Source organism: Salmo salar, chromosome 11 (genome assembly GCF_965601325.2).
Source record: "Salmo salar chromosome 11, fSalSal1, whole genome shotgun sequence".
Classification (NCBI taxonomy): domain Eukaryota; kingdom Metazoa; phylum Chordata; class Actinopteri; order Salmoniformes; family Salmonidae; genus Salmo; species Salmo salar.
In genome coordinates this window covers 124,354,282-124,378,012 of record NC_138301.1, presented here as the reverse complement: position 1 = coordinate 124,378,012, position 23,731 = coordinate 124,354,282, and the positions used below count along the sequence as shown (strand labels likewise).

General features: G+C 41.2%; 2 protein-coding genes across 3 annotated transcripts in view; both read left to right on the top strand.

Annotated features, from left to right (window-relative positions):
- The window catches only part of LOC106563938 (serine/arginine-rich splicing factor 1B), a 9,632-nt gene extending 7,688 nt beyond the window's left edge, over positions 1–1,944 (top strand). The window contains exon 5 of one of the 2 annotated variants that reach the window (XR_014379506.1): positions 1,373–1,944. The gene's annotated coding sequence lies outside the window, so the exon portion shown is untranslated. The other variant, XM_014129894.3, reaches the window with a different exon arrangement.
- Positions 1,945–10,958: 9,014 nt separating this feature from the next.
- Positions 10,959–23,731, top strand: part of ddx52 (DEAD (Asp-Glu-Ala-Asp) box polypeptide 52) — a 35,386-nt gene continuing 22,613 nt past the window's right edge. Inside the window, exons 1-9 of the mRNA XM_082958344.1 lie at positions 10,959–11,107; positions 11,646–11,844; positions 13,158–13,285; positions 13,451–13,636; positions 13,851–13,994; positions 17,450–17,561; positions 18,164–18,230; positions 18,330–18,533; positions 18,875–18,965. Coding sequence (XP_082814470.1) covers positions 11,021–11,107; positions 11,646–11,844; positions 13,158–13,285; positions 13,451–13,636; positions 13,851–13,994; positions 17,450–17,561; positions 18,164–18,230; positions 18,330–18,533; positions 18,875–18,965 — 1,218 coding nt within the window. The 5' untranslated portion in view covers positions 10,959–11,020. The remainder of the gene's footprint in view (positions 11,108–11,645; positions 11,845–13,157; positions 13,286–13,450; positions 13,637–13,850; positions 13,995–17,449; positions 17,562–18,163; positions 18,231–18,329; positions 18,534–18,874; positions 18,966–23,731) is intronic.

Sequence of the window (23,731 nt, the reverse complement as noted above, 5' to 3'; positions counted from 1 at the left end):
TTTCTGCTGTAAATGTCTTCTCTTAAACACACAGCTTTCAGAGCCAGCAGGTTGTGATGGCTGATTGGCTGTAGCTAGACTTGGGCGGTATACCGTATTTTACTATATATACACAGATATTGATGAATGGACCGGCTTGTTTTTTTTTACTTTACCTTCTATAACGGTATTTGAACGTTTTGGTTTGTTTAAATGTGATGCGCTGTGTACAACATCCATTTTTTTTATAGTTGACTTGGCTACTTGAGTTCTCTCTCTCCATGTCGCTTTCCACACAGACATCGCCCCGCCCTGCCCCGCCCCGTCACTCAAGGAGCACATTTTGATGTTGTTTGACCAGGAGACGTTTGCGTTCAGTTTGCATGGTCAATGCAACAATGTTGATGACGACAGTGCTGTTTTCACTTTGCTTCTTAATATACATCCGCTAGCGGTTCTATAATTACACAATTAGTTTTTTGTTTCTTACATCTGCAAAAAAAAAAAAAAAAAATTCATAGCAAGTTGGGCCTAAATCTTGTTAGTCGCTAATGCTAACTGCTAGCTCGCTAATAAACGTACTGAGTCAGAGAGAAAGGTAGCTAGCTAATACAGCCGGATAATACCAGTGATGGTGTAGAACTAAATCAGCATGTTGGTATAAAAACAGTGTTTTTCTAAATCGGAGGAATGTGTGAATGTTAGTTACATGAAGTAACTAAGAGAAACTTCAATGTAGCCAGATTTAGAGTCCCCTAGGAAACATTCACCATCACTTTGGTTCCTTACCCTGTCACAATAACTCCTGGCATTTTCATTCGTTTTCATGTCAAACAACACACTATTATATTCGAACTATAGAATTAACCCTGCCTAATCATTATTTCCTGTTATTTCAACAGTTCACACAAGTGTTTTGCTCTAAATCGCAAGTCCAATTGCAACATTTGGTTAAAAATAAGGCCTGTTTATTTTGTTGTTGCCCATATCGTGCAGCCAGTCTTACGCGGCAGTATGGAAATGATCTCAAATGAGTGCAGGAAACGCAGAAATGTATGAAAAGGATTTTGGTTGAATTGAACAGTATAAAACAGAATGGAGAAAGACCCATTTTGAAATCACATAGAACGTATGTAGTCTTAGGGTGGCAACAATACTCATAATGCAAATTAAGGACTTTAATTATAAAAAAAAAACATTAAATACGTCATACCATTTTATTTTATTTTTTTATATATATCCTTTTTACAGCGTGATATAATATTTTGGCCATATCGCCAAGCCCTAACTATAGGAGGTTGTGATAGTGTGGCTGATTGGCTGTAGCAGGCTGTGAGTGATTCTAACCTGTTGCTCCTTCCTTCTCTCTGTTGGGTGCGGGATCTGTCTCAAGGAGGGCTGTGATTGGAGGAGGGCTCTGTCTCCCCGTCCCGGAGCCAATCAGACCATCAGGATTCAGGATCAGAGCAGGGATTAGGATTAAGGATGGAGAGAGAACGCGGAGTGGGGACAGGAGCATAGGATCGGGACCAGGCCACAGCCCAGCCCACTGGAACCTAGATACTAGACCTAATTCACTCAAATGGCTATCAAGCACCCAAAATTAGTTTTGTATTCCCCCCCCGTGTGGACTCCACAGCGTCCTTCTAGGATCCTGACCAGCGGTCTTTTTATTATTTAAGAGGAGCTCGGCGCAAAACCAGGAGACTGGCTCAGGATGGAGGGAGGCGCACATAAGGAGATTGGTAACTAGAAGGGAATTATAATCGGGGGGGGGGGGTAAATGTGTTTGTTCATTAAAGGGATGGAGGGTAATGTGTTTCTTTTTGTTTGGAAGGAGGGTGTATTTTTTTATTTTTTACGGTTTGCATTGTTTCCTCAGTAGATTTTATGATTTAGTTTGTTTTCCTTAGTTGGTAACTTTTCATGTTTCAGCACCTCTTCAATAAAGTGTCTTCTACAGTAGCTAGTCTGTGTGCCTCTGTTTTCATGTTTTAATCGATTATTTTACAGTAGCTACAGCAGGGATGCGAACCAGTCACCTTTTGGAGAAATCCGCCATTTTGTATCCAAAATAGGTGATCTGAGTGATTCATGTAGATCCCGATGTTTGGGGGAGGGGGCTGGGGGGCTTTGGATCCCTATTGGCTGGCAGTGAATGGGTGATGTGCGTTTGGACCAATCCCGGCTGTATCCAAGGCTCAGCAAGTCGTTGACATGACAACAACGCAGCGCCCGACTGTTACAGCAGGTAACGGAGAGTTAACGGAACGGTAACGGTAGGTGAGACGTCCAGACTACGGAGACCGGGATGAGAAGGTGATGAAGCAGTACTTCATGACCTGTAACCGAAAAACTACCGTCGTTTGGAAAGTTTGAGGTGAGGGAGAAAGTGTGGTGGAATAAGTATTGTTAGCATTAATTAAGTATCTTGCTAGCTGGATGGATTTCTCCATTAGCTAACTTAGCCAGAGAAATGTTGAGAAACATTAACCAATTTAGCCAGAGAAACATTAGCCAATTTAGCCAGAGAAACATTAGCCAACTTAGCCAGAGAAATGTTGAGAAACATTAGGTAACTTAGCCAGAGAAATGTTGAGAAACATTAGGTAACTTAGCCAGAGAAATGTAGAGAAACATTAGCCAATTTAGCCAGAGAAACATTAGGTAACTTAGCCAGAGAAATGTTGAGAAACATTAGCCAATTTAGCCAGAGAAATGTTGAGAAACATTATCCAATTTAGCCAGAGAAACATTAGCCAATTTAGCTGATTAAATAATTTAGTTTATGGTGTTACAATTAGCTGGCTAATAGACAGCTAACGTTACATCAGATAACCAATTCGCTATAGTATTAACTGGTAACGTTAGTTGCTTACTGGACCCTGGCAATCTGTGAAAAGTTAACAAGCTAATGTTTTCCCTCTACAGTATGTGGCAATTTACAATTTATTCTACCATTTCTAACCATCTGCGTGCCAGTTATGATTTTCATATGTGCATTACAACTAATTGTGTCTATTGAATATCTAATTGCCCACAAACGGAAGAATTACGTAACTCGCTAAACAGAGCCGCTGTCCATTTAGCACCACAGAGCTCCACTATAGGCCTACCTGCATCAGGTGAGCGTTGCACCACAGAGCTCCACTATAGGCCCACCTGCATCAGATGAGCGTTGCACCACAGAGCTCCACTATAGGCCTACCTGCATCAGATGAGCGTTGCACCATAGAGCTCCACTATAGGCCTACCTGCATCAGATGAGCGTTGCACCACAGAGCTCCACTATAGGCCCACCTGCATCAGATGAGCGTTGCACCACAGAGCTCCACTATAGGCCTACCTGCATCAGATGAGCGTTGCACCACAGAGCTCCACTATAGGCCCACCTGCATCAGATGAGCGTTGCACCACAGAGCTCCACTATAGGCCCACCTGCATCAGATGAGCGTAGCACCACAGAGCTCCACTATAGGCCCACCTGCATCAGATGAGCGTTGCACCACAGAGCTCCACTATAGGCCTACCTGCATCAGATGAGCGTTGCACCACAGAGCTCCACTATAGGCCCACCTGCATCAGATGAGCGTTGCACCACAGAGCTCCACTATAGGCCCACCTGCATCAGATGAGCGTAGCACCACAGAGCTCCACTATAGGCCCACCTGCATCAGATGAGCGTTGCACCACAGAGCTCCACTATAGGCCCGCCTGCATCAGATGAGCGTTGCACCACAGAGCTCCACTATAGGCCCACCTGCATCAGATGAGCGTTGCACCACAGAGCTCCACTATAGGCCTACCTGCATCAGATGAGCGTTGCACCACAGAGCTCCACTATAGGCCTACCTGCATCAGATGAGCGTTGCACCACAGAGCTCCACTATAGGCCCACCTGCATCAGATGAGCGTTGCCACAGCAAGCCGCTGTCCAAGTTGTTGAATCCAGCGCCTGTCTTCGCTCCTTTTTAAAACACATCTATAGACCTTTTTTGTATTTTACTTCCTGATTTTTTTTGGGTTGTTGTTGCCATTGTTTGGTTGTGTTTGTTTGGCAAGCGTACTTGATGATGTCATGCCTCTTTATTCCATTATATGTATTTGTCTACCATGCAGTTGTGGTCCAGCAGTTTTAATGTGATGGTGATTTTAATGTTAATATCAGCATTTGAAGTCGGCCTTATTGTGACTTGATGGCCTGTAGTAGTGGCTTTATCCATATCTTGTTTCCTAAAGGTGTCTAAAATGTTTGTTTTATTCATGGTTTTGATTTATGGACAATATTAATTTGACGTGTTTTATAAAGATAGAATAAACATTTCGTTTCAAGTGTCTTTTGCTGTTTTCAATTGCATTTTTTTTTTTTATATATATGGAAATTGTGTTAGAACACTTGGAAATATGATTTATACTTCTTTGTTTATTATAATTATAATGTGTATAAATTGCTCTTGTTTCATGTGTTTTTGTGGAACAGTCCCATTTCAATATAGGCTACAGAACTACAAAGGACAAATAATACATGTGATTAAAAAAATAACAATTATTGAAAAATACAAGGTTCAATAAATTTAAAAAAACGACAGACTGTTAGGTCTACCAACAGCCCAAAACATAACTGAATTAAAGAAGATATCTTATTTCCAACTCCATATTTACATTTTAGTCATTTAGCAGACGCTCTTATACAGAGCGACTTACAGTAGTGAATACATACATTTCATACTTATTTTTTTATACTGGTCCCCCGTGGGAATCAAACCCACAACCCTGGTGTTGCAAACACCATGCTCTACCAACTGAGCCACAGGGAAGGCCATATCTGCTGAGAATCTAAGCTTACTGAAATTTACTGGCATGAACATTTTAAGTTTATAGAATTTTGTATTGAAAAATCACACCGTACCGATTTTTTTTGTTTTGTTTTGTTGGTGCGATCCTTGTCCCTGCTTTCCACTGCTGGAGCCGCGTAATATCTGGGCTATTGGACACTGAGCTGCACGCAGGCCTCCGAGTGGTCCGTTACCAACCGGCTGCATGAGGGGCTCAGGATTGACTTCATGGGTGAATAGATCTGACCACATCGATACGTGGATCCAAACGCTGAAAGCATTGCACGTGCAACCATCTTCAAACGGTCAGATTTCACTGGCAGGCTCTCCCCAACAGTGGATGACGGAGGCCTCTGATCTCTCTCAGTCCCTTCTAGTTCTTTCCGCAGCTCTGTGGATTTTGATGACCAAAGGGAGGATGTCTTGAGCTCGAATCAGCTGCGTTTTCAAAGTCCTCGATCCCCGTCCACTGAAACACAGACAGATCCAAAGTCACTGTCCTCAAAGTTGTCTGGCTTGATCAAAAAAAATAAAACATTTGGGGGGCCATGTTGCTTGAAATTTGACAGGGAACTCGGACTTCAGCTTCCCCATGTACACTCCGATAACGTCAGCGCTGACAGACAGCGTGTTGACTAGACATTTCTTTAGCTTGGCAACAAATGCCTTCCATGCATGGAAACAGATCCAGGACTGTTTCGCCTGCACCCCTGAAGACGCAGGTTGAGTACGTGAAGGTGACCTTTTATGTCAGTGAGAAATATCAGTTTTACAAGCCAATCCTCATTCTTAAGCTCTGGGTAGTTTTGGCCCTTTTTCAACCAGAAAAGGCTATAACCGTATCCAAACACTCCACGAACCATTCCAGAACCTTCCTTCAACTTAACCCACCTAACACTGCAGTGACGAGGTAAGTCTTTGTGTTTTTTGTTCCATCTCTTCCAGCAGTGACTGAAACTGTCTGTGTGTCAAAGATGATCGAACAACAAAGAAATTCACTATTTTAACTACAGTAGCCATCACGGTACCATTTTTAACTACAGTAGTCATCACGGTACCATTTTTAACTACAGTAGCCATCACGGTACCTAAATTTGAATTTTAAATATTGGAACACAGATTCTCTTGGTGAATAATTCACTGAAATGTAACCACGGGGTGGTCAGTCTTCTCTTCAATCAGCTTGGCAAATCCTTTGTTTCGCCATCATAGCCGAGGCACCATCAGTTGTAATAGTGAATATGTTTTTAATATCGACACCTCTCACAAGGCTTTTGCTACATCTTCCCCTTTAGTAATACCATGCATGGGTTTTAGGTAGGAATGCACCGATATTACATTTTAAGCCTATACTGATTCCCGACATTTTCCTTGCTAAAAAAATAACCTGATACCGATATTAAACATTTAAGCAGACTTTTAAGCATTCTAGTACAGTTAAATAGTTAAAACACATTTTAGCAGACGCTCTTATCCAGAGCGACTTACAGTAGTGAATACATACATTTCATATTTTTTCCCCCCGTACTGGTCCCCCGTGGGAATAGAACCCACAACCCTGGCGTTGCATACACCATGCTCTACCAACTGAGCCACACAGGACACACACATGGATGCGGCGGTCTAAAGCACTGCATCTCAGTGCAACAGGCATCACAACAGTTACTGGTTTGAATCCAGGCTGTATCACATCCGGCCGTGATTGGGAGACCCATAGGGCGGAGTACAATTGGCCCAGCGCCATCCATTTGTAATTAAGAATTTGTTCTTAACTGACTTGCCTAGTTCAATTACATTTTATTTATTTGTTGTATTTGTCTTTGAGATGATTGCGTCTTTTGTTAGGCGAAGAGAGAGCGAACAGCCCTTCAGTAAAACTAATACATATTCCTTTGACAGTATATGAACGGACATCTGCATCATTTTTCTTTGCTGATGACATTTTGCGCCCTGAACTTTTTTTAAATAACAAAAGAAAGCTTGCTAGCTGCTTGCCAAGTGAAAACCAGCTATAGGTTACAACTGGTGTTGGAGTTAAAACCTACAGGAAGGGTATCTCTCCAGGAACAGGGTTGGAGTTAAAACCTACAGGAGGGGTATCTCTCCAGGAACAGGGTTAGAGTTAAAACCTCCAGGAGGGGTATCTCTCCAGGAAGAGGGTTGGAGTTAAAACCTCCAGGAGGGGTATCTCTCCAGGAAGAGGGTTGGAGTTAAAACCTCCAGGAGGGTATCTCTCCAGGAACAGGGTTGGAGTTAAAACCTACAGGAGGGGTATCTCTCCAGGAACAGGGTTGGAGTTAAAACCTACAGGAGGGGTATCTCTCCAGGAAGAGGGTTGGAGTTAAAACCTCCAGGAGGGTATCTCTCCAGGAACAGGGTTGGAGTTAAAACCTCCAGGAGGGTATCTCTCCAGGAAGAGGGTTGGAGTTAAAACCTACAGGAGGGTATCTCTCCAGGAACAGGGTTGGAGTTAAAACCTACAGGAGGGTATCTCTCCAGGAACAGGGTTGGAGTATAAACCTACAGGAGGGGTATCTCTCCAGGAACAGGGTTGGAGTTAAAACCTACAGGAGGGTATCTCTCCAGGAACAGGGTTGGAGTTAAAACCTCCAGGAGGGTATCTCTCCAGGAACAGGGTTGGAGTTAAAACCTACAGGAGGGTATCTCTACAGGAACAGGGTTGGAGTTAAAACCTACAGGAGGGTATCTCTCCAGGAACAGGGTTGGAGTTAAAACCTACAGGAGGGGTATCTCTCCAGGAAGAGGGTTGGAGTTAATTAATATTACAGTACTATTAATACTGTTATAATATTACAATACTATTAATACTGTTAAAATATTACAGTACTATTATTACTGTTATATTACAATACTATTAATACTGTTATAATATTACAATACTATTAATACTGTTAAAATATTACAGTACTATTATTACTGTTATATTACAATACTATTAATACTGTTATAATATTACAATACTATTAATACTGTTAAAATATTACAGTACTATTATTACTGTTATATTACAATACTATTAATACTGTTATAATATTACAATACTATTATTACTGTTATAATATTACATTACTATTAATACTGTGATACTATTACAATACTATTAATACTTTAAAAAGATTACAATAATATTATTACTTATAATATTACATGGTCTATTATTACTGTTATAATATTACAATACTATTAATACTGTTATAATATTACATTACTATTAATACTGTTATACTATTACAATACTATTAATACTTTAAAAAGATTACAATAATATTATTACTTATAATATTACATGTTCTATTAATACTGTTATAATATTACATGTTCTATTATTACTGTTATAATATTACAATACTATTATTACTGTTATAATATTACAATACTATTAATACTGTTATACTATTACAATACTATTATTACTGTTATAATATTACAATACTATTAATACTGTTATAATATTACAATACTATTAATACTGTTATAATATTACAATACTATTAATACTGTTATAATATTACACTATTATTAATACTGTTATAATATTACATGTTCTATTATTACTGTTATAATATTACAATATTACAATACTATTAATACTGTTATACTATTACAATACTATTATTACTGTTATAATATTACAATACTATTAATACTGTTATAATATTACAATACTATTAATACTGTTATAATATTACAATACTATTATTACTGTTATAATATTACACTATTATTAATACTGTTATACTATTACAATACTATTATTACTGTTATAATATTACAATACTATTAATACTGTTATAATATTACAATACTATTAATACTGTTATAATATTACAATACTATTAATACTGTTATACTATTACAATACTATTATTACTGTTATAATATTACACTATTATTAATACTGTTATACTATTACATGTTCTATTAATACTGTTATAATATTACAATACTATTAATACTGTTATACTATTACAATACTATTATTACTGTTATAATATTACACTATTATTAATACTGTTATACTATTACAATACTATTATTACTGTTATAATATTACACTATTATTAATACTGTTATAATATTACACTATTATTAATACTGTTATAATATTACATGTTCTATTAATACTGTTATACTATTACAATACTATTATTACTGTCATACTATTACAATAGAAAGTGATTACAGTGCTGTTTTTCTACTGCTGTAGAAAGGGATTACAGAGCTACAGTATATTATTGATATTATTATTATTATTATTATTTCTGCTACGTCTTTATCATCATTAAACTGGACTGATGGGCACAAGCCCTCACCCCAGTGTATCTGTGTGTGATGGTATTGTCTGCTGATACCTTGGAGGACAATCCGTTGTAAAATAATCATGCAGGTCCCGTGTGGCACAGTTGCTAGAGCATGCTGGTTGTTTGCCAGGGTTGTGGGTTCAATTCCCACGGGGGACCAGTATGAAAAACTATGCTCTCTCTACTGTAAGTTGCCCTGGATAAGAGCATAGTAAATGGTCTGCCTAGTATGGAATGGTCTGCCTATCCATGTGAGAGACGCAGACTCGGTCTCTCGACCTTTAAGTCTTTATTGAAGACTCATCTCTTCAGTAGGTCCTATGATTGAGTGTAGTCTGGCCCAGGGGTGTGAAGGTGAACGGAAAGGCACTGGAGCGACGAACCGCCCTTGCTGTCTCTGTCTGGCTGGTTCCCCCTCTCTCCACTGGGATTCTCTGCCTCTACCCCTATTACAGGGGCTGAGTCACTGGCTTACTGGTGTTCTTCCATGCTGTCCCTATGAGGGGTGTGTCATTTGAGTGGGTTGAGTCACTGACGGGATCTTCCTGTCTGGGTTGGTGCCCCCCCCTTGGGATGTGCCGTGGCGGAGATCGTTGTGGGCTATACTCGGCCTTGTTCCGGGATGGTATGTTGGTGGTTGGAGACATCCCTCCAGTGGTGTGGGGGTTGTGCTTTGACAAAGTGGGTGGGGTTTTATCCTGCCTGTTTGGCCCTGTCCGGGGGTATCATCGGATGGGGCCACAGTGTCTCCCGACCCCTCCTGTCTCAGCCTCCAGTATTTATGCTGCAGTAGTTTATGTGTCGGAGGGCTAGGGTCAGTCTGTTATATCTGGAGTATTTCTCCTGTCTTATCCGGTGTCCTGTATGAATTAAGTATGCTCCCTCTAATTCTCTCTCTTCCTCTCCCTTCCCTTCCGGAGGACCTGAGCCCTAGGACCATGCCTCAGGACTACCTGGCATGATGACTCCTGGCTGTCCCCAGTCCACCTGGCCGTGCTGCTGCTCCAGTTTCAACTGTTCTACCTGCGGCTATGGAACCCTGACCTGTTCACCGGACGTGCTACCTTAACCCGGACCTGCTTTTTTTTGACGATCTACTGCACCTGCTGTCTCTAACTCTTAATGCTCAGCTATGAAAAGCCAACTGACACTTACTCCTGAGGTGCTGACCTGTTGCACCCTCGACAACCACTGTGATTATTATTATTTGACCCTGCTGGTCATCTATGAACATTTGAACAACTTGGCCATGTTCTGTTATAACCTCCACCCGGCACAGCCAGAAGAGGACTGGCCACCCCTCATAGCCTGGTTCCTCTCTAGGTATCTTCCTAGGTTTTGGCCTTTCTAGGGAGTTTTTCCTAGCCACCGTGCTTCTACACCTGCATTGCTTGCTGTTTGGGGGTTTTAGGCTGGGTTTCTGTACAGCACTTTGAGATATCAGCTGATGTAAAAAAGGGGCTTAATAAATAAATTTCATCGATTGAGTAAATTGTAAAACATTTAAACTAAATCATTATTAGGTATTCTGTCTCCATGACACTAGCCAAATGTTTTCTCTCTTCATTCACAACTCCTGTCTCGTTAATTAGAGAGGATCTGTAGAGGAAGTGTTCAATAATATTAATAACGTCCTCACTACAAATACTGCCGTTTGAGACAATGGAAAATACCAAAGGTAACTATGCAAAAAAACAAAACACGTTTCAGTCTGGTTTCCCTATTCCACCGATGAGACAATAGCGACGTTGTGTGGACACAATGAAGTACAACTACACAAACATAATCCAGGCTTTATAATCGATCTAGGGATCACCGGTTGGTTGAACCGCTCTAGGATTGATTCGTCGTGCCTTTTTTTTTTATCGTCTCCACGCTGTTTCAATGGACGCTTTCGATCTGTTTCGTAAACTCGGAGCCGGAGCGAAATTTGATTTCAAGAGGTTTGGAAAAGATGCCGAACGATTTAAGGTAATGAGGATGTCGTCCAATATTTCTCTATTGATGTTCAGCGAGTAGTATCTGAACGCTGCAAAGAGTTGACCGTATAAGCCGGCTAGTTAGCTAGTTAGCTAATGGCTAGTTAGCTTGTGTATGCCTCGGATCTGTAGTGACAGTCTAAACTAAATGAGCTAGTTTCAGGTTAAAGAATAAATACATCTCAAGCTCATTGTTTCGTTTATTCTCATAAATGGAAGTCCCAGATGATATTATCTATGTAATGTATTATTTCTCTGCTGTCTGAAGCACCTGGGTAACTTTCTATTGTTTGGCTAGTTCATAACATTATTCTGAAAGTCTCTAGTGAGTTGTATCAGGACATATATCACATTAGGATTTAGAGGTCTGGGGGTATTGCTACTAGCTGTCTTCGTTGTGTCCTCATGTCATTTTAACAGTAGTTTTTATTTGTGGTGTGTGTGTGTGTGTGTGTGTGTGTGTGTGTGTGTGTGTGTGTGTGTGTGTGTGTGTGTGTGTGTGTGTGTGTGTGTGCGTGCGCGCGTTCCAGGTGGTGAGGTCCCAAGAGAAAGATGTAACTGATCACTATGGGATCGACTTTTTCGGGACCGGAGTAACCCACGGCAACCAGGAGCAGAGAGAGGAGGAGGAGGAGAAGCATGAAGAGGGAGATGCTGTTGCAGGGAAAAGGAAAGGACAAGATGAGGAGAAGACTGCAAAGAAGAGAAAGGAAGATGATAAGGCTGAAGGTAGTATTTGGCAGTGTGTGTTCTACATTGCATTGGAAAAATATTTGCCCCTTTCTGATTTTTCTCACTTTTTTTTTTGATACTGATTGTTATCAGGTCTTCAACCAAAACCTGATATTAGATTAAAGGGAACCTGTGTTTACAAATGGCCAATAAAAAGAGTTTACTTACTAAACAAAGTTATACAACACCATATTCACCTGTGTGGAAAAAGTAATTGTCCACTTCCACTCAGTAACTGGTTGTGTCACCTTTAGCTGCAATGACTCCATCAAAACACTTCCTGTCGTTGATCAGTCCACCTTTAGCTGCAATGACTCCATCCAAACACTTCGTGTAGTTGATCAGTCCACCTTTAGCTGCAGTGACTCCATCCAAACACTTCCTGTCGTTGATCAGTCCACCTTTAGCTGCAATGACTCCATCCAAACACTTCCTGTAGTTGATCAGTCCACCTTTAGCTGCAATGACTCCAACCAAACACTTCCTGTAGTTGATCAGTCTCTCGCATCGCTGTGGAGGAGTTGTGGCCCACTCTTCCATGCAGAAATGCTTTAACTCAGATACATTTGTGGGTTTTCAAGCATGAACTGGACGTTTCAAGTCCTTCCACAACATCTCAGTTGGGATTAGGTCTGGCCTTTGACTAGGCCATTACAACACTTTTAAAATGTGTTGCTTTTTAGCCATTTTCATGTAGACTTGATTGTGTGTTTTGGATCATTGTCTTGCTGCATGACTCAGCAGGACTACAGGAAGTGTTTGGTTGGAGTCATTGCAGCTAAAGGTGGACTGATCAACTACAGGAAGTGTTTGGATGGAGTCATTGCAGCTAAAGGTGGACTGATCAACTACAGGAAGTGTTTGGATGGAGTCATTGCAGCTAAAGGTGGACTGATCAACTACAGGAAGTGTTTGGATGGAGTCATTGCAGCTAAAGGTGACACAACCAGTTACTGAGTGTAAGTGGATAATTACTTTTAAACACAGGGGAATTGGGTGTTGTATAACTTTGGTTTATGAAATAAATAAAATGAGTATACATTTTTCTGTTGTGATTTGTAAACTCAGGTTCCCTTCATCTAATATCAGGTTTTGGTTGAAGACCTGATAACATTCAGTATCAAAAATATGCAACAGTAGAGAACTTTCCACAGCAGTGTGTATGTGTGGTATGTGGGTTCTGTGGGTTTTCTGTGGGTTCTGAATGTTCTGTGGGCTCTGTGTGTGTTCTGTGGGTCTCCAACTGGAGCAGCTTATATGTATGTGTTGTTAAATGATGAGTTCTGATGGTCCCTGTCGTTTTGTTGTAGTGGCGCGTGGGGAGACCGAGGGCATCCTGTGGACTTCCTCTGCAGACAGGAAGTCTAAAGGCTTGAAGGAGGGGAGGGACAGAGACAAGACATCCATGAAGAGACTCCAACACCTCCACCAAGAGAAGGTACACACACACACACACACACACCACACACACACACACACACACCACACACACACACACACACACACACACACACACACACACACACACACACACACACACACACACACGAGCACTGTCTACCTGTTGAATCTCATCTGTGTGTGTGTGTGTGTTTGTTGTCAGGTGAACCGTGTACGCACGCAGCACCGGATCAACGTGCATGGCTGTGACGTGCCTGACCCAGTGTGCACGTTCTCCGAGCTGCAGTCCGAGTACGGCCTGAACCCACGCGTCCTCCAGAACCTGTCCGCAGCTGGACTCACCGTCCCCACGCCCATCCAGATGCAGGCTATACCCCTGATGATGCATGTGAGAACGCAGACGGATGAGTGAATGGATGAGTGAATGGATACAGAGACGGATGAGTGAATGGATGAGTGAATGGATACAGAGACGGATGAGTGAATGGATGAGTGTGGATATATAGACTGGGATACAGAGACGGATGAGTGTGGATACAGAGAATGGAACCCTAAATCATATCATCTTTGCATGCGTCTCTCTCTCTCCCCCCGTCTCCCAGGGTCGTGAGTTGTTGGCATGTGCTCCGACAGGTTCGGGGAAGACTCTAGCGTTTTGTCTCCCTCTCCTGACTCACCTGAAACAGCCTGCTAACCTCGGCATCAGAGCTCTGGTCATCTCTCCCACCAGGGAACTGGCCAGCCAGGTACACACACACACACACACACACATACAGAACCGCAGGCCTCGAATTTGGCCGTAATGCCTCATAAACAAATCCATGTCTTGTGGCCGTTGTGCCCTTTGGTGGTGAGTGTATATAATAATAATAATAATCATTTCCTGCTGCCAATCGCCCGTGCTCCGAATCACCTCTCACTCACAAGGCTCTCTCAGATATCGCAGTTCTTATTAGCCAATGCCCGTCACTTGATCGGGTCCTTCTCACAGTCATTGCAGCTCCGAAGTAGGTTACAAGAGAAGACGGACTCGCCCGGGGGAGGCCACACGAGAAGACGGACTCGCCCGGGGGAGGCCACACGAGAAGACGGACTCGCCCGGGGGAGGCCACACGAGAAGACGGACTCGCCCCGGGGGAGGCCACACACGTCCTTATGGAATTCCGAGGCGCGTATTGAAGATGATAGAACTGTCCACATTTACTTTTCGGCAGCCGACAATGAACAGAGCAAAGTACAGAGAGATCCTTAATTAAAACCTGCTCCAGAGCGCTCAGGACCTCAGACTGGGGCGAAGGTTCACCTTCCAACAGGACAACGACCCTAAGCACACAGCCAAGACAACACAGGAGTGGCTTCGGGACAAGTCTCTGAATGTCCTTGAGAGTGTCTGCTAAATGACTAAAATGTAAATGTAAAATGTTGGTCCCATGTTTCATAAAATATCCCAGAAATGTTCCATACGCACAAAAAACATATTTCCTTCATCTGTTGTGCACAAATATGTTTCCATCCCTGTTAGAGAGCATTTGTCCTTCGCCAAGATAATGTGTTAGAATGTTAGAATACATTCTAATGTTGCTGTGTTATAATGTAATGTTACTGCTGTGTTGCTGTGTTATAATGTAATGTTAGAATGTAATGTTACTGCTGTGTTGCTGTGTTATAATGTAATGTTACTGCTGTGTTGCTGTGTTATAATGTAATGTTAGAATGTAATGTTACTGCTGTGTTGCTGTGTTAGAATGTAATGTTACTGCTGTGCTGCTGTGTTAGAATGTAATGTTACTGCTGTGTTGCTGTGTTAGAATGTAATGTTACTGCTGTGTTGCTGTGTTAGAATGTAATGTTACTGCTGTGTTGCTGTGTTAGAATGTAATGTTACTGCTGTGTTGCTGTGTTAGAATGTAATGTTACTGCTGTGTTGCTGTGTTAGAATGTAATGTTACTGCTGTGTTGCTGTGTTAGAATGTAATGTTACTGCTGTGTTGCTGTGTTAGAATGTAATGTTACTGCTGTGTTGCTGTGTTAGAATGTAATGTTACTGCTGTGTTGCTGTGTTAGAATGTAATGTTACTGCTGTGTTGCTGTGTTAGAATGTAATGTTACTGCTGTGTTGCTGTGTTAGAATGTAATGTTACTGCTGTGTTGCTGTGTTAGAATGTAATGTTACTGCTGTGCTGTGTTAGAATGTAATGTTACTGCTGTGTTGCTGTGTTAGAATGTAATGTTACTGCTGTGTTGCTGTGTTAGAATGTAATGTTACTGCTGTGTTGCTGTGTTAGAATGTAATGTTACTGCTGTGTTGCTGTGTTAGAATGTAATGTTACTGCTGTGTTGTGTTAGAATGTTGTGTAGACCCACAGGGAGTTGGTGCTGTGTTATAATGGTGTGTTGTTATGTTATAATGTTGTGTTGTGTTATAATGGTGTGTTGTTGTGTAGACCCACAGGGAGTTGGTGCTGTGTTGTTGTGTTGTTGTGTTATAATGTTATAATGTTGTGTTGTTGTGTTATAATGTTGTTGTTATAATGTTGTGTTGTTGTGTTATAATGTTGTGTTGTTGTGTTATGTTGTTGTGTTATAATGTTGTGTTGTTGTGTTATAATGTTGTGTTGTTGTGTTATAATGTTGTTGTGTTATAATGTTGTGTTGTTGTGTTATAATGTTGTGTTGTTGTGTTATAATGTTGTGTTGTTGTTGTGTTATAATGTTGTTATGTTATAATGTTGTGTTATAATGTTGTTGTGTTATAATGTTGTGTTGTTGTGTTATAATGTTGTGTTGTTGTTGTGTTGTTATAATGTTGTGTTGTTGTGTTATAATGTTGTGTTGTTGTGTTATAATGTTGTTGTGTTATAATGTTGTGTTGTTGTTGTGTTGTGTTATAATGTTGTTGTGTTATAATGTTGTGTTGTTGTGTTATAATGTTGTGTTATAATGTTGTGTTGTTATAATGTTGTGTTGTTGTGTTGTTATAATGTTGTGTTGTTGTTGTTGTTGTGTTATAATGTTGTGTTGTTGTGTTATAATGTTGTGTTGTTGTGTTATAATGTTGTTGTGTTATAATGTTGTGTTGTTGTTGTGTTGTGTTATAATGTTGTTGTGTTATAATGTTGTGTTATAATGTTGTGTTGTTATAATGTTGTGTTATAATGTTGTGTTGTTATAATGTTGTGTTGTTGTTGTTGTGTTATAATGTTGTGTTGTTGTGTTATAATGTTGTTGTGTTATAATGTTGTGTTGTTGTTGTGTTGTGTTATAATGTTGTTGTGTTATAATGTTGTGTTGTTGTGTTATAATGTTGTGTTATAATGTTGTGTTGTTATAATGTTGTGTTATAATGTTGTGTTGTTATAATGTTGTGTTGTTGTGTTGTTATAATGTTGTGTTGTTGTTGTTGTGTTATAATGTTGTGTTGTTGTGTTATAATGTTGTGTTGTTGTGTTATAATGTTGTTGTGTTATAATGTTGTGTTGTTGTGTTATAATGTTGTGTTATAATGTTGTGTTGTTATAATGTTGTGTTGTTGTGTTGTTATAATGTTGTGTTGTTGTTGTTGTGTTATAATGTTGTGTTGTTGTGTTATAATGTTGTGTTGTTGTGTTATAATGTTGTTGTGTTATAATGTTGTGTTGTTGTTGTGTTGTGTTATAATGTTGTTGTGTTATAATGTTGTGTTGTTGTTGTGTTGTTATAATGTTGTGTTATAATGTTGTGTTGTTATAATGTTGTGTTGTTGTTGTTGTGTTATAATGTTGTGTTGTTGTGTTATAATGTTGTTGTGTTATAATGTTGTGTTGTTGTTGTGTTGTGTTATAATGTTGTTGTGTTATAATGTTGTGTTGTTGTGTTATAATGTTGTGTTATAATGTTGTGTTGTTATAATGTTGTGTTATAATGTTGTGTTGTTATAATGTTGTGTTGTTGTGTTGTTATAATGTTGTGTTGTTGTTGTTGTGTTATAATGTTGTGTTGTTGTGTTATAATGTTGTGTTGTTGTGTTATAATGTTGTTGTGTTATAATGTTGTGTTGTTGTTGTGTTGTGTTATAATGTTGTTGTGTTATAATGTTGTGTTGTTGTGTTATAATGTTGTGTTATAATGTTGTGTTGTTGTGTTGTTATAATGTTGTGTTGTTGTTGTTGTGTTATAATGTTGTGTTGTTGTGTTATAATGTTGTTGTGTTGTTGTTGTGTAGACCCACAGGGAGTTGGTGCGTCTGTCGGAGGGTGTTGGGTTCAGAGTTCACATACTAGACAAGGCCTCCATGGCAGCCAGGAAATGCCTTCCCAGCTCTATCAACAAATCTGGTACAAAGACAAAATGGGACCTGTTTACTAATGAGACCGAGACCAGCACAACATCCCTCACTCATTTACTCTTTTTGTCCTACTACACTTGTTTCTCTCTCTCCCCCTCCTCTCTCTCCCCCTCTCGCCTCTCCCGCCCTTCCCCCCTCTCCTCTCTTCCCCCCTCCCTCTCTTCCCCTCTCCCCCTCTCTTCCCCTCCCCTCTCCCTCTCTCTGTCCTCTCTCTCCCCCTCTCGCCTCTCCCGCCCTTCCCCCCTCTCCTCTCTTCCCCCCTCCCTCTCTTCCCCTCTCCCCCTCTCTTCCCCTCCCCTCTCCCTCTCTCTGCCCTCTCTCTCCCTCCCCTCTCTTCTCCCTCCCCTCTCTCACCTCTCCCCCTCCCCTCTTCTCACCTCTCCCCCTCCTCTCTCTCCCCCTCTCCTCTCTCCTCTCCCCCTCTCGCCTCTCCCGCCCTTCCCCCCTCCCTCTCTTCCCCTCTCTCCTCTCTTCCCCTCCCCTCTCCCTCTCTCTGTCCTCTCTCTCCCCTCTCCCCTCTCTCCTCCTCCCCTCTCTCTGTCCTCTCTCTCCCCTCTCTCCCCCTCTCTCTCCCCTCTCCTCTCTCCCCAGATATTCTGATCAGTACCCCTAATAGACTGGTGTTCCTCCTGAAGCAGAATGCTCTGGACCTCAGCAGGTCAGCTCTCTCTGTTTTAATACTGTGTTGTTGGCTCTGATATGTTGGTTGAGGGCTGTCGTAGCAGGTTGTGTTTATTAATACTGTGTGTGTGCGCAGTGTGGAATGGCTGGTGGTGGATGAGAGTGATAAGCTGTTTGAGGATGGTCGTAGTGGCTTCAGAGACCAGCTAGCAGCGGTGTTCCAGGGATGTTCTTCCCCGCGGGTCAGACGAGCGCTCTACAGCGCTACCTGCGCCCCAGACGTGGAACAGTGGTGTCGCCTCAACCTCGACAACCTGGTCTCTGTTAATATTGGACACAGGTACTCCACTACCCACAGTCCCCTGTTCTACTACACTACCCATAACCACCCTCTCTCTTCTTTGCAGAGCCGTGGTTTGAGGGGTAACACTGGGTTCAATCCCTGGGCCCACTTCTCATTTTTTACATTTTACATTTTAGTCATTTAGCAGACGCTCTTATCCAGAGCGACTTGGAGTAGTGAATGCATACATTTCATAAAAATGTTTATTTATTTTTTTATATTTCCATTTTTTTTTTTTTTTTACACCATGCTCTACCAACTGAGCTACAGGGGAAGACTGTACCCCCCCCTCGCGTTCAAAACCATCTAATAGAGTTTGAAAACGGTTGTGTTCTCAGGAACTCTGCAGTGGAGACAGTGGAACAGAAACTGCTGTTCGTTGGAACAGAGAACGGCAAGTTACTGGCCGTCAGGGACATAATCAAGAAGGTACACGCCCATCACGTTACACTCCAAATAAATCAAATGGTACTAGTCACATGCTCAGAATACAACAGGTGTAGTAGACCTTACAGTGAAATGCTGAATACAACAGGTGTAGTAGACCTCACAGTGAAATGCTGAATACAACAGGTGTAGTAGACCTTACAGTGAAATGCTGAATACAACAGGTGTAGTAGACCTTACAGTGAAATGCTGAATACAACAGGTGTAGTAGACCTCACAGTGAAATGCTGAATACAACAGGTGTAGTAGACCTTACAGTGAAATGCTGAATACAACAGGTGTAGTAGACCTTACAGTGAAATGCTGAATACAACAGGTGTAGTAGACCTCACAGTGAAATGCTGAATACAACAGGTGTAGTAGACCTTACAGTGAAATGCTGAATACAACAGGTGTAGTAGACCTTACAGTGAAATGCTGAATACAACAGGTGTAGACCTCACAGTGAAATGCTGAATACAACAGGTGTAGTAGACCTCACAGTGAAATGCTGAATACAACAGGTGTAGTAGACCTCACAGTGAAATGCTGAATACAACAGGTGTAGTAGACCTTACAGTGAAATGCTGAATACAACAGGTGTAGTAGACCTTACAGTGAAATGCTGAATACAACAGGTGTAGTAGACCTTACAGTGAAATGCTGAATACAACAGGTGTAGTAGACCTCACAGTGAAATGCTGAATACAACAGGTGTAGTAGACCTCACAGTGAAATGCTGAATACAACAGGTGTAGACCTTACAGTGAAATGCTGAATACAACAGGGGTAGTAGACCTTACAGTGAAATGCTGAATACAACAGGGGTAGTAGACCTCAGTGAAATGCTGAATACAACAGGTGTAGTAGACCTCACAGTGAAATGCTGAATACAACAGGTGTAGTAGACCTTACAGTGAAATGCTGAATACAACAGGTGTAGTAGACCTTACAGTGAAATGCCGAATACAACAGGTGTAGTAGACCTTACAGTGAAATGCTGAATACAACAGGTGTAGTAGACCTCACAGTGAAATGCTGAATACAACAGGTGTAGACCTTACAGTGAAATGCTGAATACAACAGGTGTAGACCTTACAGTGAAATGCTGAATACAACAGGTGTAGTAGACCTCACAGTGAAATGCTGAATACAACAGGTGTAGTAGACCTCACAGTGAAATGCTGAATACAACAGGTGTAGTAGACCTCACAGTGAAATGCTGAATACAACAGGTGTAGTAGACCTTACAGTGAAATGCTGAATACAACAGGTGTAGTAGACCTCACAGTGAAATGCTGAATACAACAGGTGTAGTAGACCTTACAGTGAAATGCTGAATACAACAGGTGTAGTAGACCTCACAGTGAAATGCTGAATACAACAGGTGTAGTAGACCTCACAGTGAAATGCTGAATACAACAGGTGTAGTAGACCTCACAGTGAAATGCTGAATACAACAGGTGTAGTAGACCTTACAGTGAAATGCTGAATACAACAGGTGTAGTAGACCTCACAGTGAAATGCTGAATACAACAGGTGTAGTAGACCTCACAGTGAAATGCTGAATACAACAGGTGTAGTAGACCTCACAGTGAAATGCTGAATACAACAGGTGTAGTAGACCTCACAGTGAAATGCTGAATACAACAGGTGTAGTAGACCTCACAGTGAAATGCTGAATACAACAGGTGTAGTAGACCTCACAGTGAAATGCTGAATACAACAGGTGTAGTAGACCTTACAGTGAAATGCTGAATACAACAGGTGTAGTAGACCTTACAGTGAAATGCTGAATACAACAGGTGTAGTAGACCTTACAGTGAAATGCTGAATACAACAGGTGTAGTAGACCTCACAGTGAAATGCTGAATACAACAGGTGTAGTAGACCTCACAGTGAAATGCTGAATACAACAGGTGTAGTAGACCTCACAGTGAAATGCTGAATACAACAGGTGTAGTAGACCTTACAGTGAAATGCTGAATACAACAGGTGTAGTAGACCTTACAGTGAAATGCTGAATACAACAGGTGTAGTAGACATTGAAGTGAAATGCTGAATACAACAGGTGTAGTAGACCTTACAGTGAAATGCTGAATACAACAGGTGTAGTAGACCTTACAGTGAAATGCTGAATACAACAGGTGTAGTAGACCTTACAGTGAAATGGTGAATACAACAAGTGTAGTAGACCTCACAGTGAAATGCTGAATACAACAGGTGTAGTAGACCTTACAGTGAAATGCTGAATACAACAGGTGTAGTAGACCTTACAGTGAAATGCTGAATACAACAGGTGTAGTAGACCTCACAGTGAAATGCTGAATACAACAGGTGTAGTAGACCTTACAGTGAAATGCTGAATACAACAGGTGTAGTAGACCTTACAGTGAAATGCTGAATACAACAGGTGTAGTAGACCTCACAGTGAAATGCTGAATACAACAGGTGTAGTAGACCTTACAGTGAAATGCTGAATACAACAGGTGTAGTAGACCTCACAGTGAAATGCTGAATACAACAGGTGTAGTAGACCTCACAGTGAAATGCTGAATACAACAGGTGTAGTAGACCTCACAGTGAAATGCTGAATACAACAGGTGTAGTAGACCTTACAGTGAAATGCTGAATACAACAGGTGTAGTAGACCTCACAGTGAAATGCTGAATACAACAGGTGTAGTAGACCTTACAGTGAAATGCTGAATACAACAGGTGTAGTAGACCTCACAGTGAAATGCTGAATACAACAGGTGTAGTAGACCTTACAGTGAAATGCTGAATACAACAGGTGTAGTAGACCTTACAGTGAAATGCTGAATACAACAGGTGTAGTAGACCTCACAGTGAAATGCTGAATACAACAGGTGTAGTAGACCTTACAGTGAAATGCTGAATACAACAGGTGTAGTAGACCTCACAGTGAAATGCTGAATACAACAGGTGTAGTAGACCTCACAGTGAAATGCTGAATACAACAGGTGTAGTAGACCTTACAGTGAAATGCTGAATACAACAGGTGTAGTAGACCTTACAGTGAAATGCTGAATACAACAGGTGTAGTAGACCTCACAGTGAAATGCTGAATACAACAGGTGTAGTAGACCTTACAGTGAAATGCTGAATACAACAGGTGTAGTAGACCTTACAGTGAAATGCTGAATACAACAGGTGTAGTAGACCTCACAGTGAAATGCTGAATACAACAGGTGTAGTAGACCTCACAGTGAAATGCTGAATACAACAGGTGTAGTAGACCTCATAGTGAAATGCTGAATACAACAGGTGTAGTAGACCTCACAGTGAAATGCTGAATACAACAGGTGTAGTAGACCTCACAGTGAAATGCTGAATACAACAGGTGTAGTAGACCTCACAGTGAAATGCTGAATACAACAGGTGTAGTAGACCTCACAGTGAAATGCTGAATACAACAGGTGTAGTAGACCTCACAGTGAAATGCTGAATACAACAGGTGTAGTAGACCTCACAGTGAAACGCTGAATACAACAGGTGTAGTAGACCTCACAGTGAAACGCTGAATACAACAGGTGTAGACGACCTCACAGTGAAATGCTGAATACAACAGGTGTAGACCTCACAGTGAAATGCTGAATACAACAGGTGTAGTAGACCTCACAGTGAAATGCTGAATACAACAGGTGTAGTAGACCTTACAGTGAAATGCTGAATACAACAGGTGTAGTAGACCTCACAGTGAAATGCTGAATACAACAGGTGTAGTAGACCTCACAGTGAAATGCTGAATACAACAGGTGTAGTAGACCTTACAGTGAAATGCTGAATACAACAGGTGTAGTAGACCTCACAGTGAAATGCTGAATACAACAGGTGTAGTAGACCTCACAGTGAAATGCTGAATACAACAGGTGTAGTAGACCTTACAGTGAAATGCTGAATACAACAGGTGTAGTAGACCTTACAGTGAAATGCTGAATACAACAGGTGTAGTAGACCTTACAGTGAAATGCTGAATACAACAGGTGTAGTAGACCTTACAGTGAAATGCTGAATACAACAGGTGTAGTAGACCTCACAGTGAAATGCTGAATACAACAGGTGTAGTAGACCTCACAGTGAAATGCTGAATACAACAGGTGTAGTAGACCTCACAGTGAAATGCTGAATACAACAGGTGTAGTAGACCTCACAGTGAAATGCTGAATACAACAGGTGTAGTAGACCTCACAGTGAAACGCTGAATACAACAGGTGTAGTAGACCTCACAGTGAAACGCTGAATACAACAGGTGTAGACGACCTCACAGTGAAATGCTGAATACAACAGGTGTAGACCTCACAGTGAAATGCTGAATACAACAGGTGTAGTAGACCTCACAGTGAAATGCTGAATACAACAGGTGTAGTAGACCTTACAGTGAAATGCTGAATACAACAGGTGTAGTAGACCTCACAGTGAAATGCTGAATACAACAGGTGTAGTAGACCTCACAGTGAAATGCTGAATACAACAGGTGTAGTAGACCTTACAGTGAAATGCTGAATACAACAGGTGTAGTAGACCTCACAGTGAAATGCTGAATACAACAGGTGTAGTAGACCTCACAGTGAAATGCTGAATACAACAGGTGTAGTAGACCTTACAGTGAAATGCTGAATACAACAGGTGTAGTAGACCTTACAGTGAAATGCTGAATACAACAGGTGTAGTAGACCTTACAGTGAAATGCTGAATACAACAGGTGTAGTAGACCTTACAGTGAAATGCTGAATACAACAGGTGTAG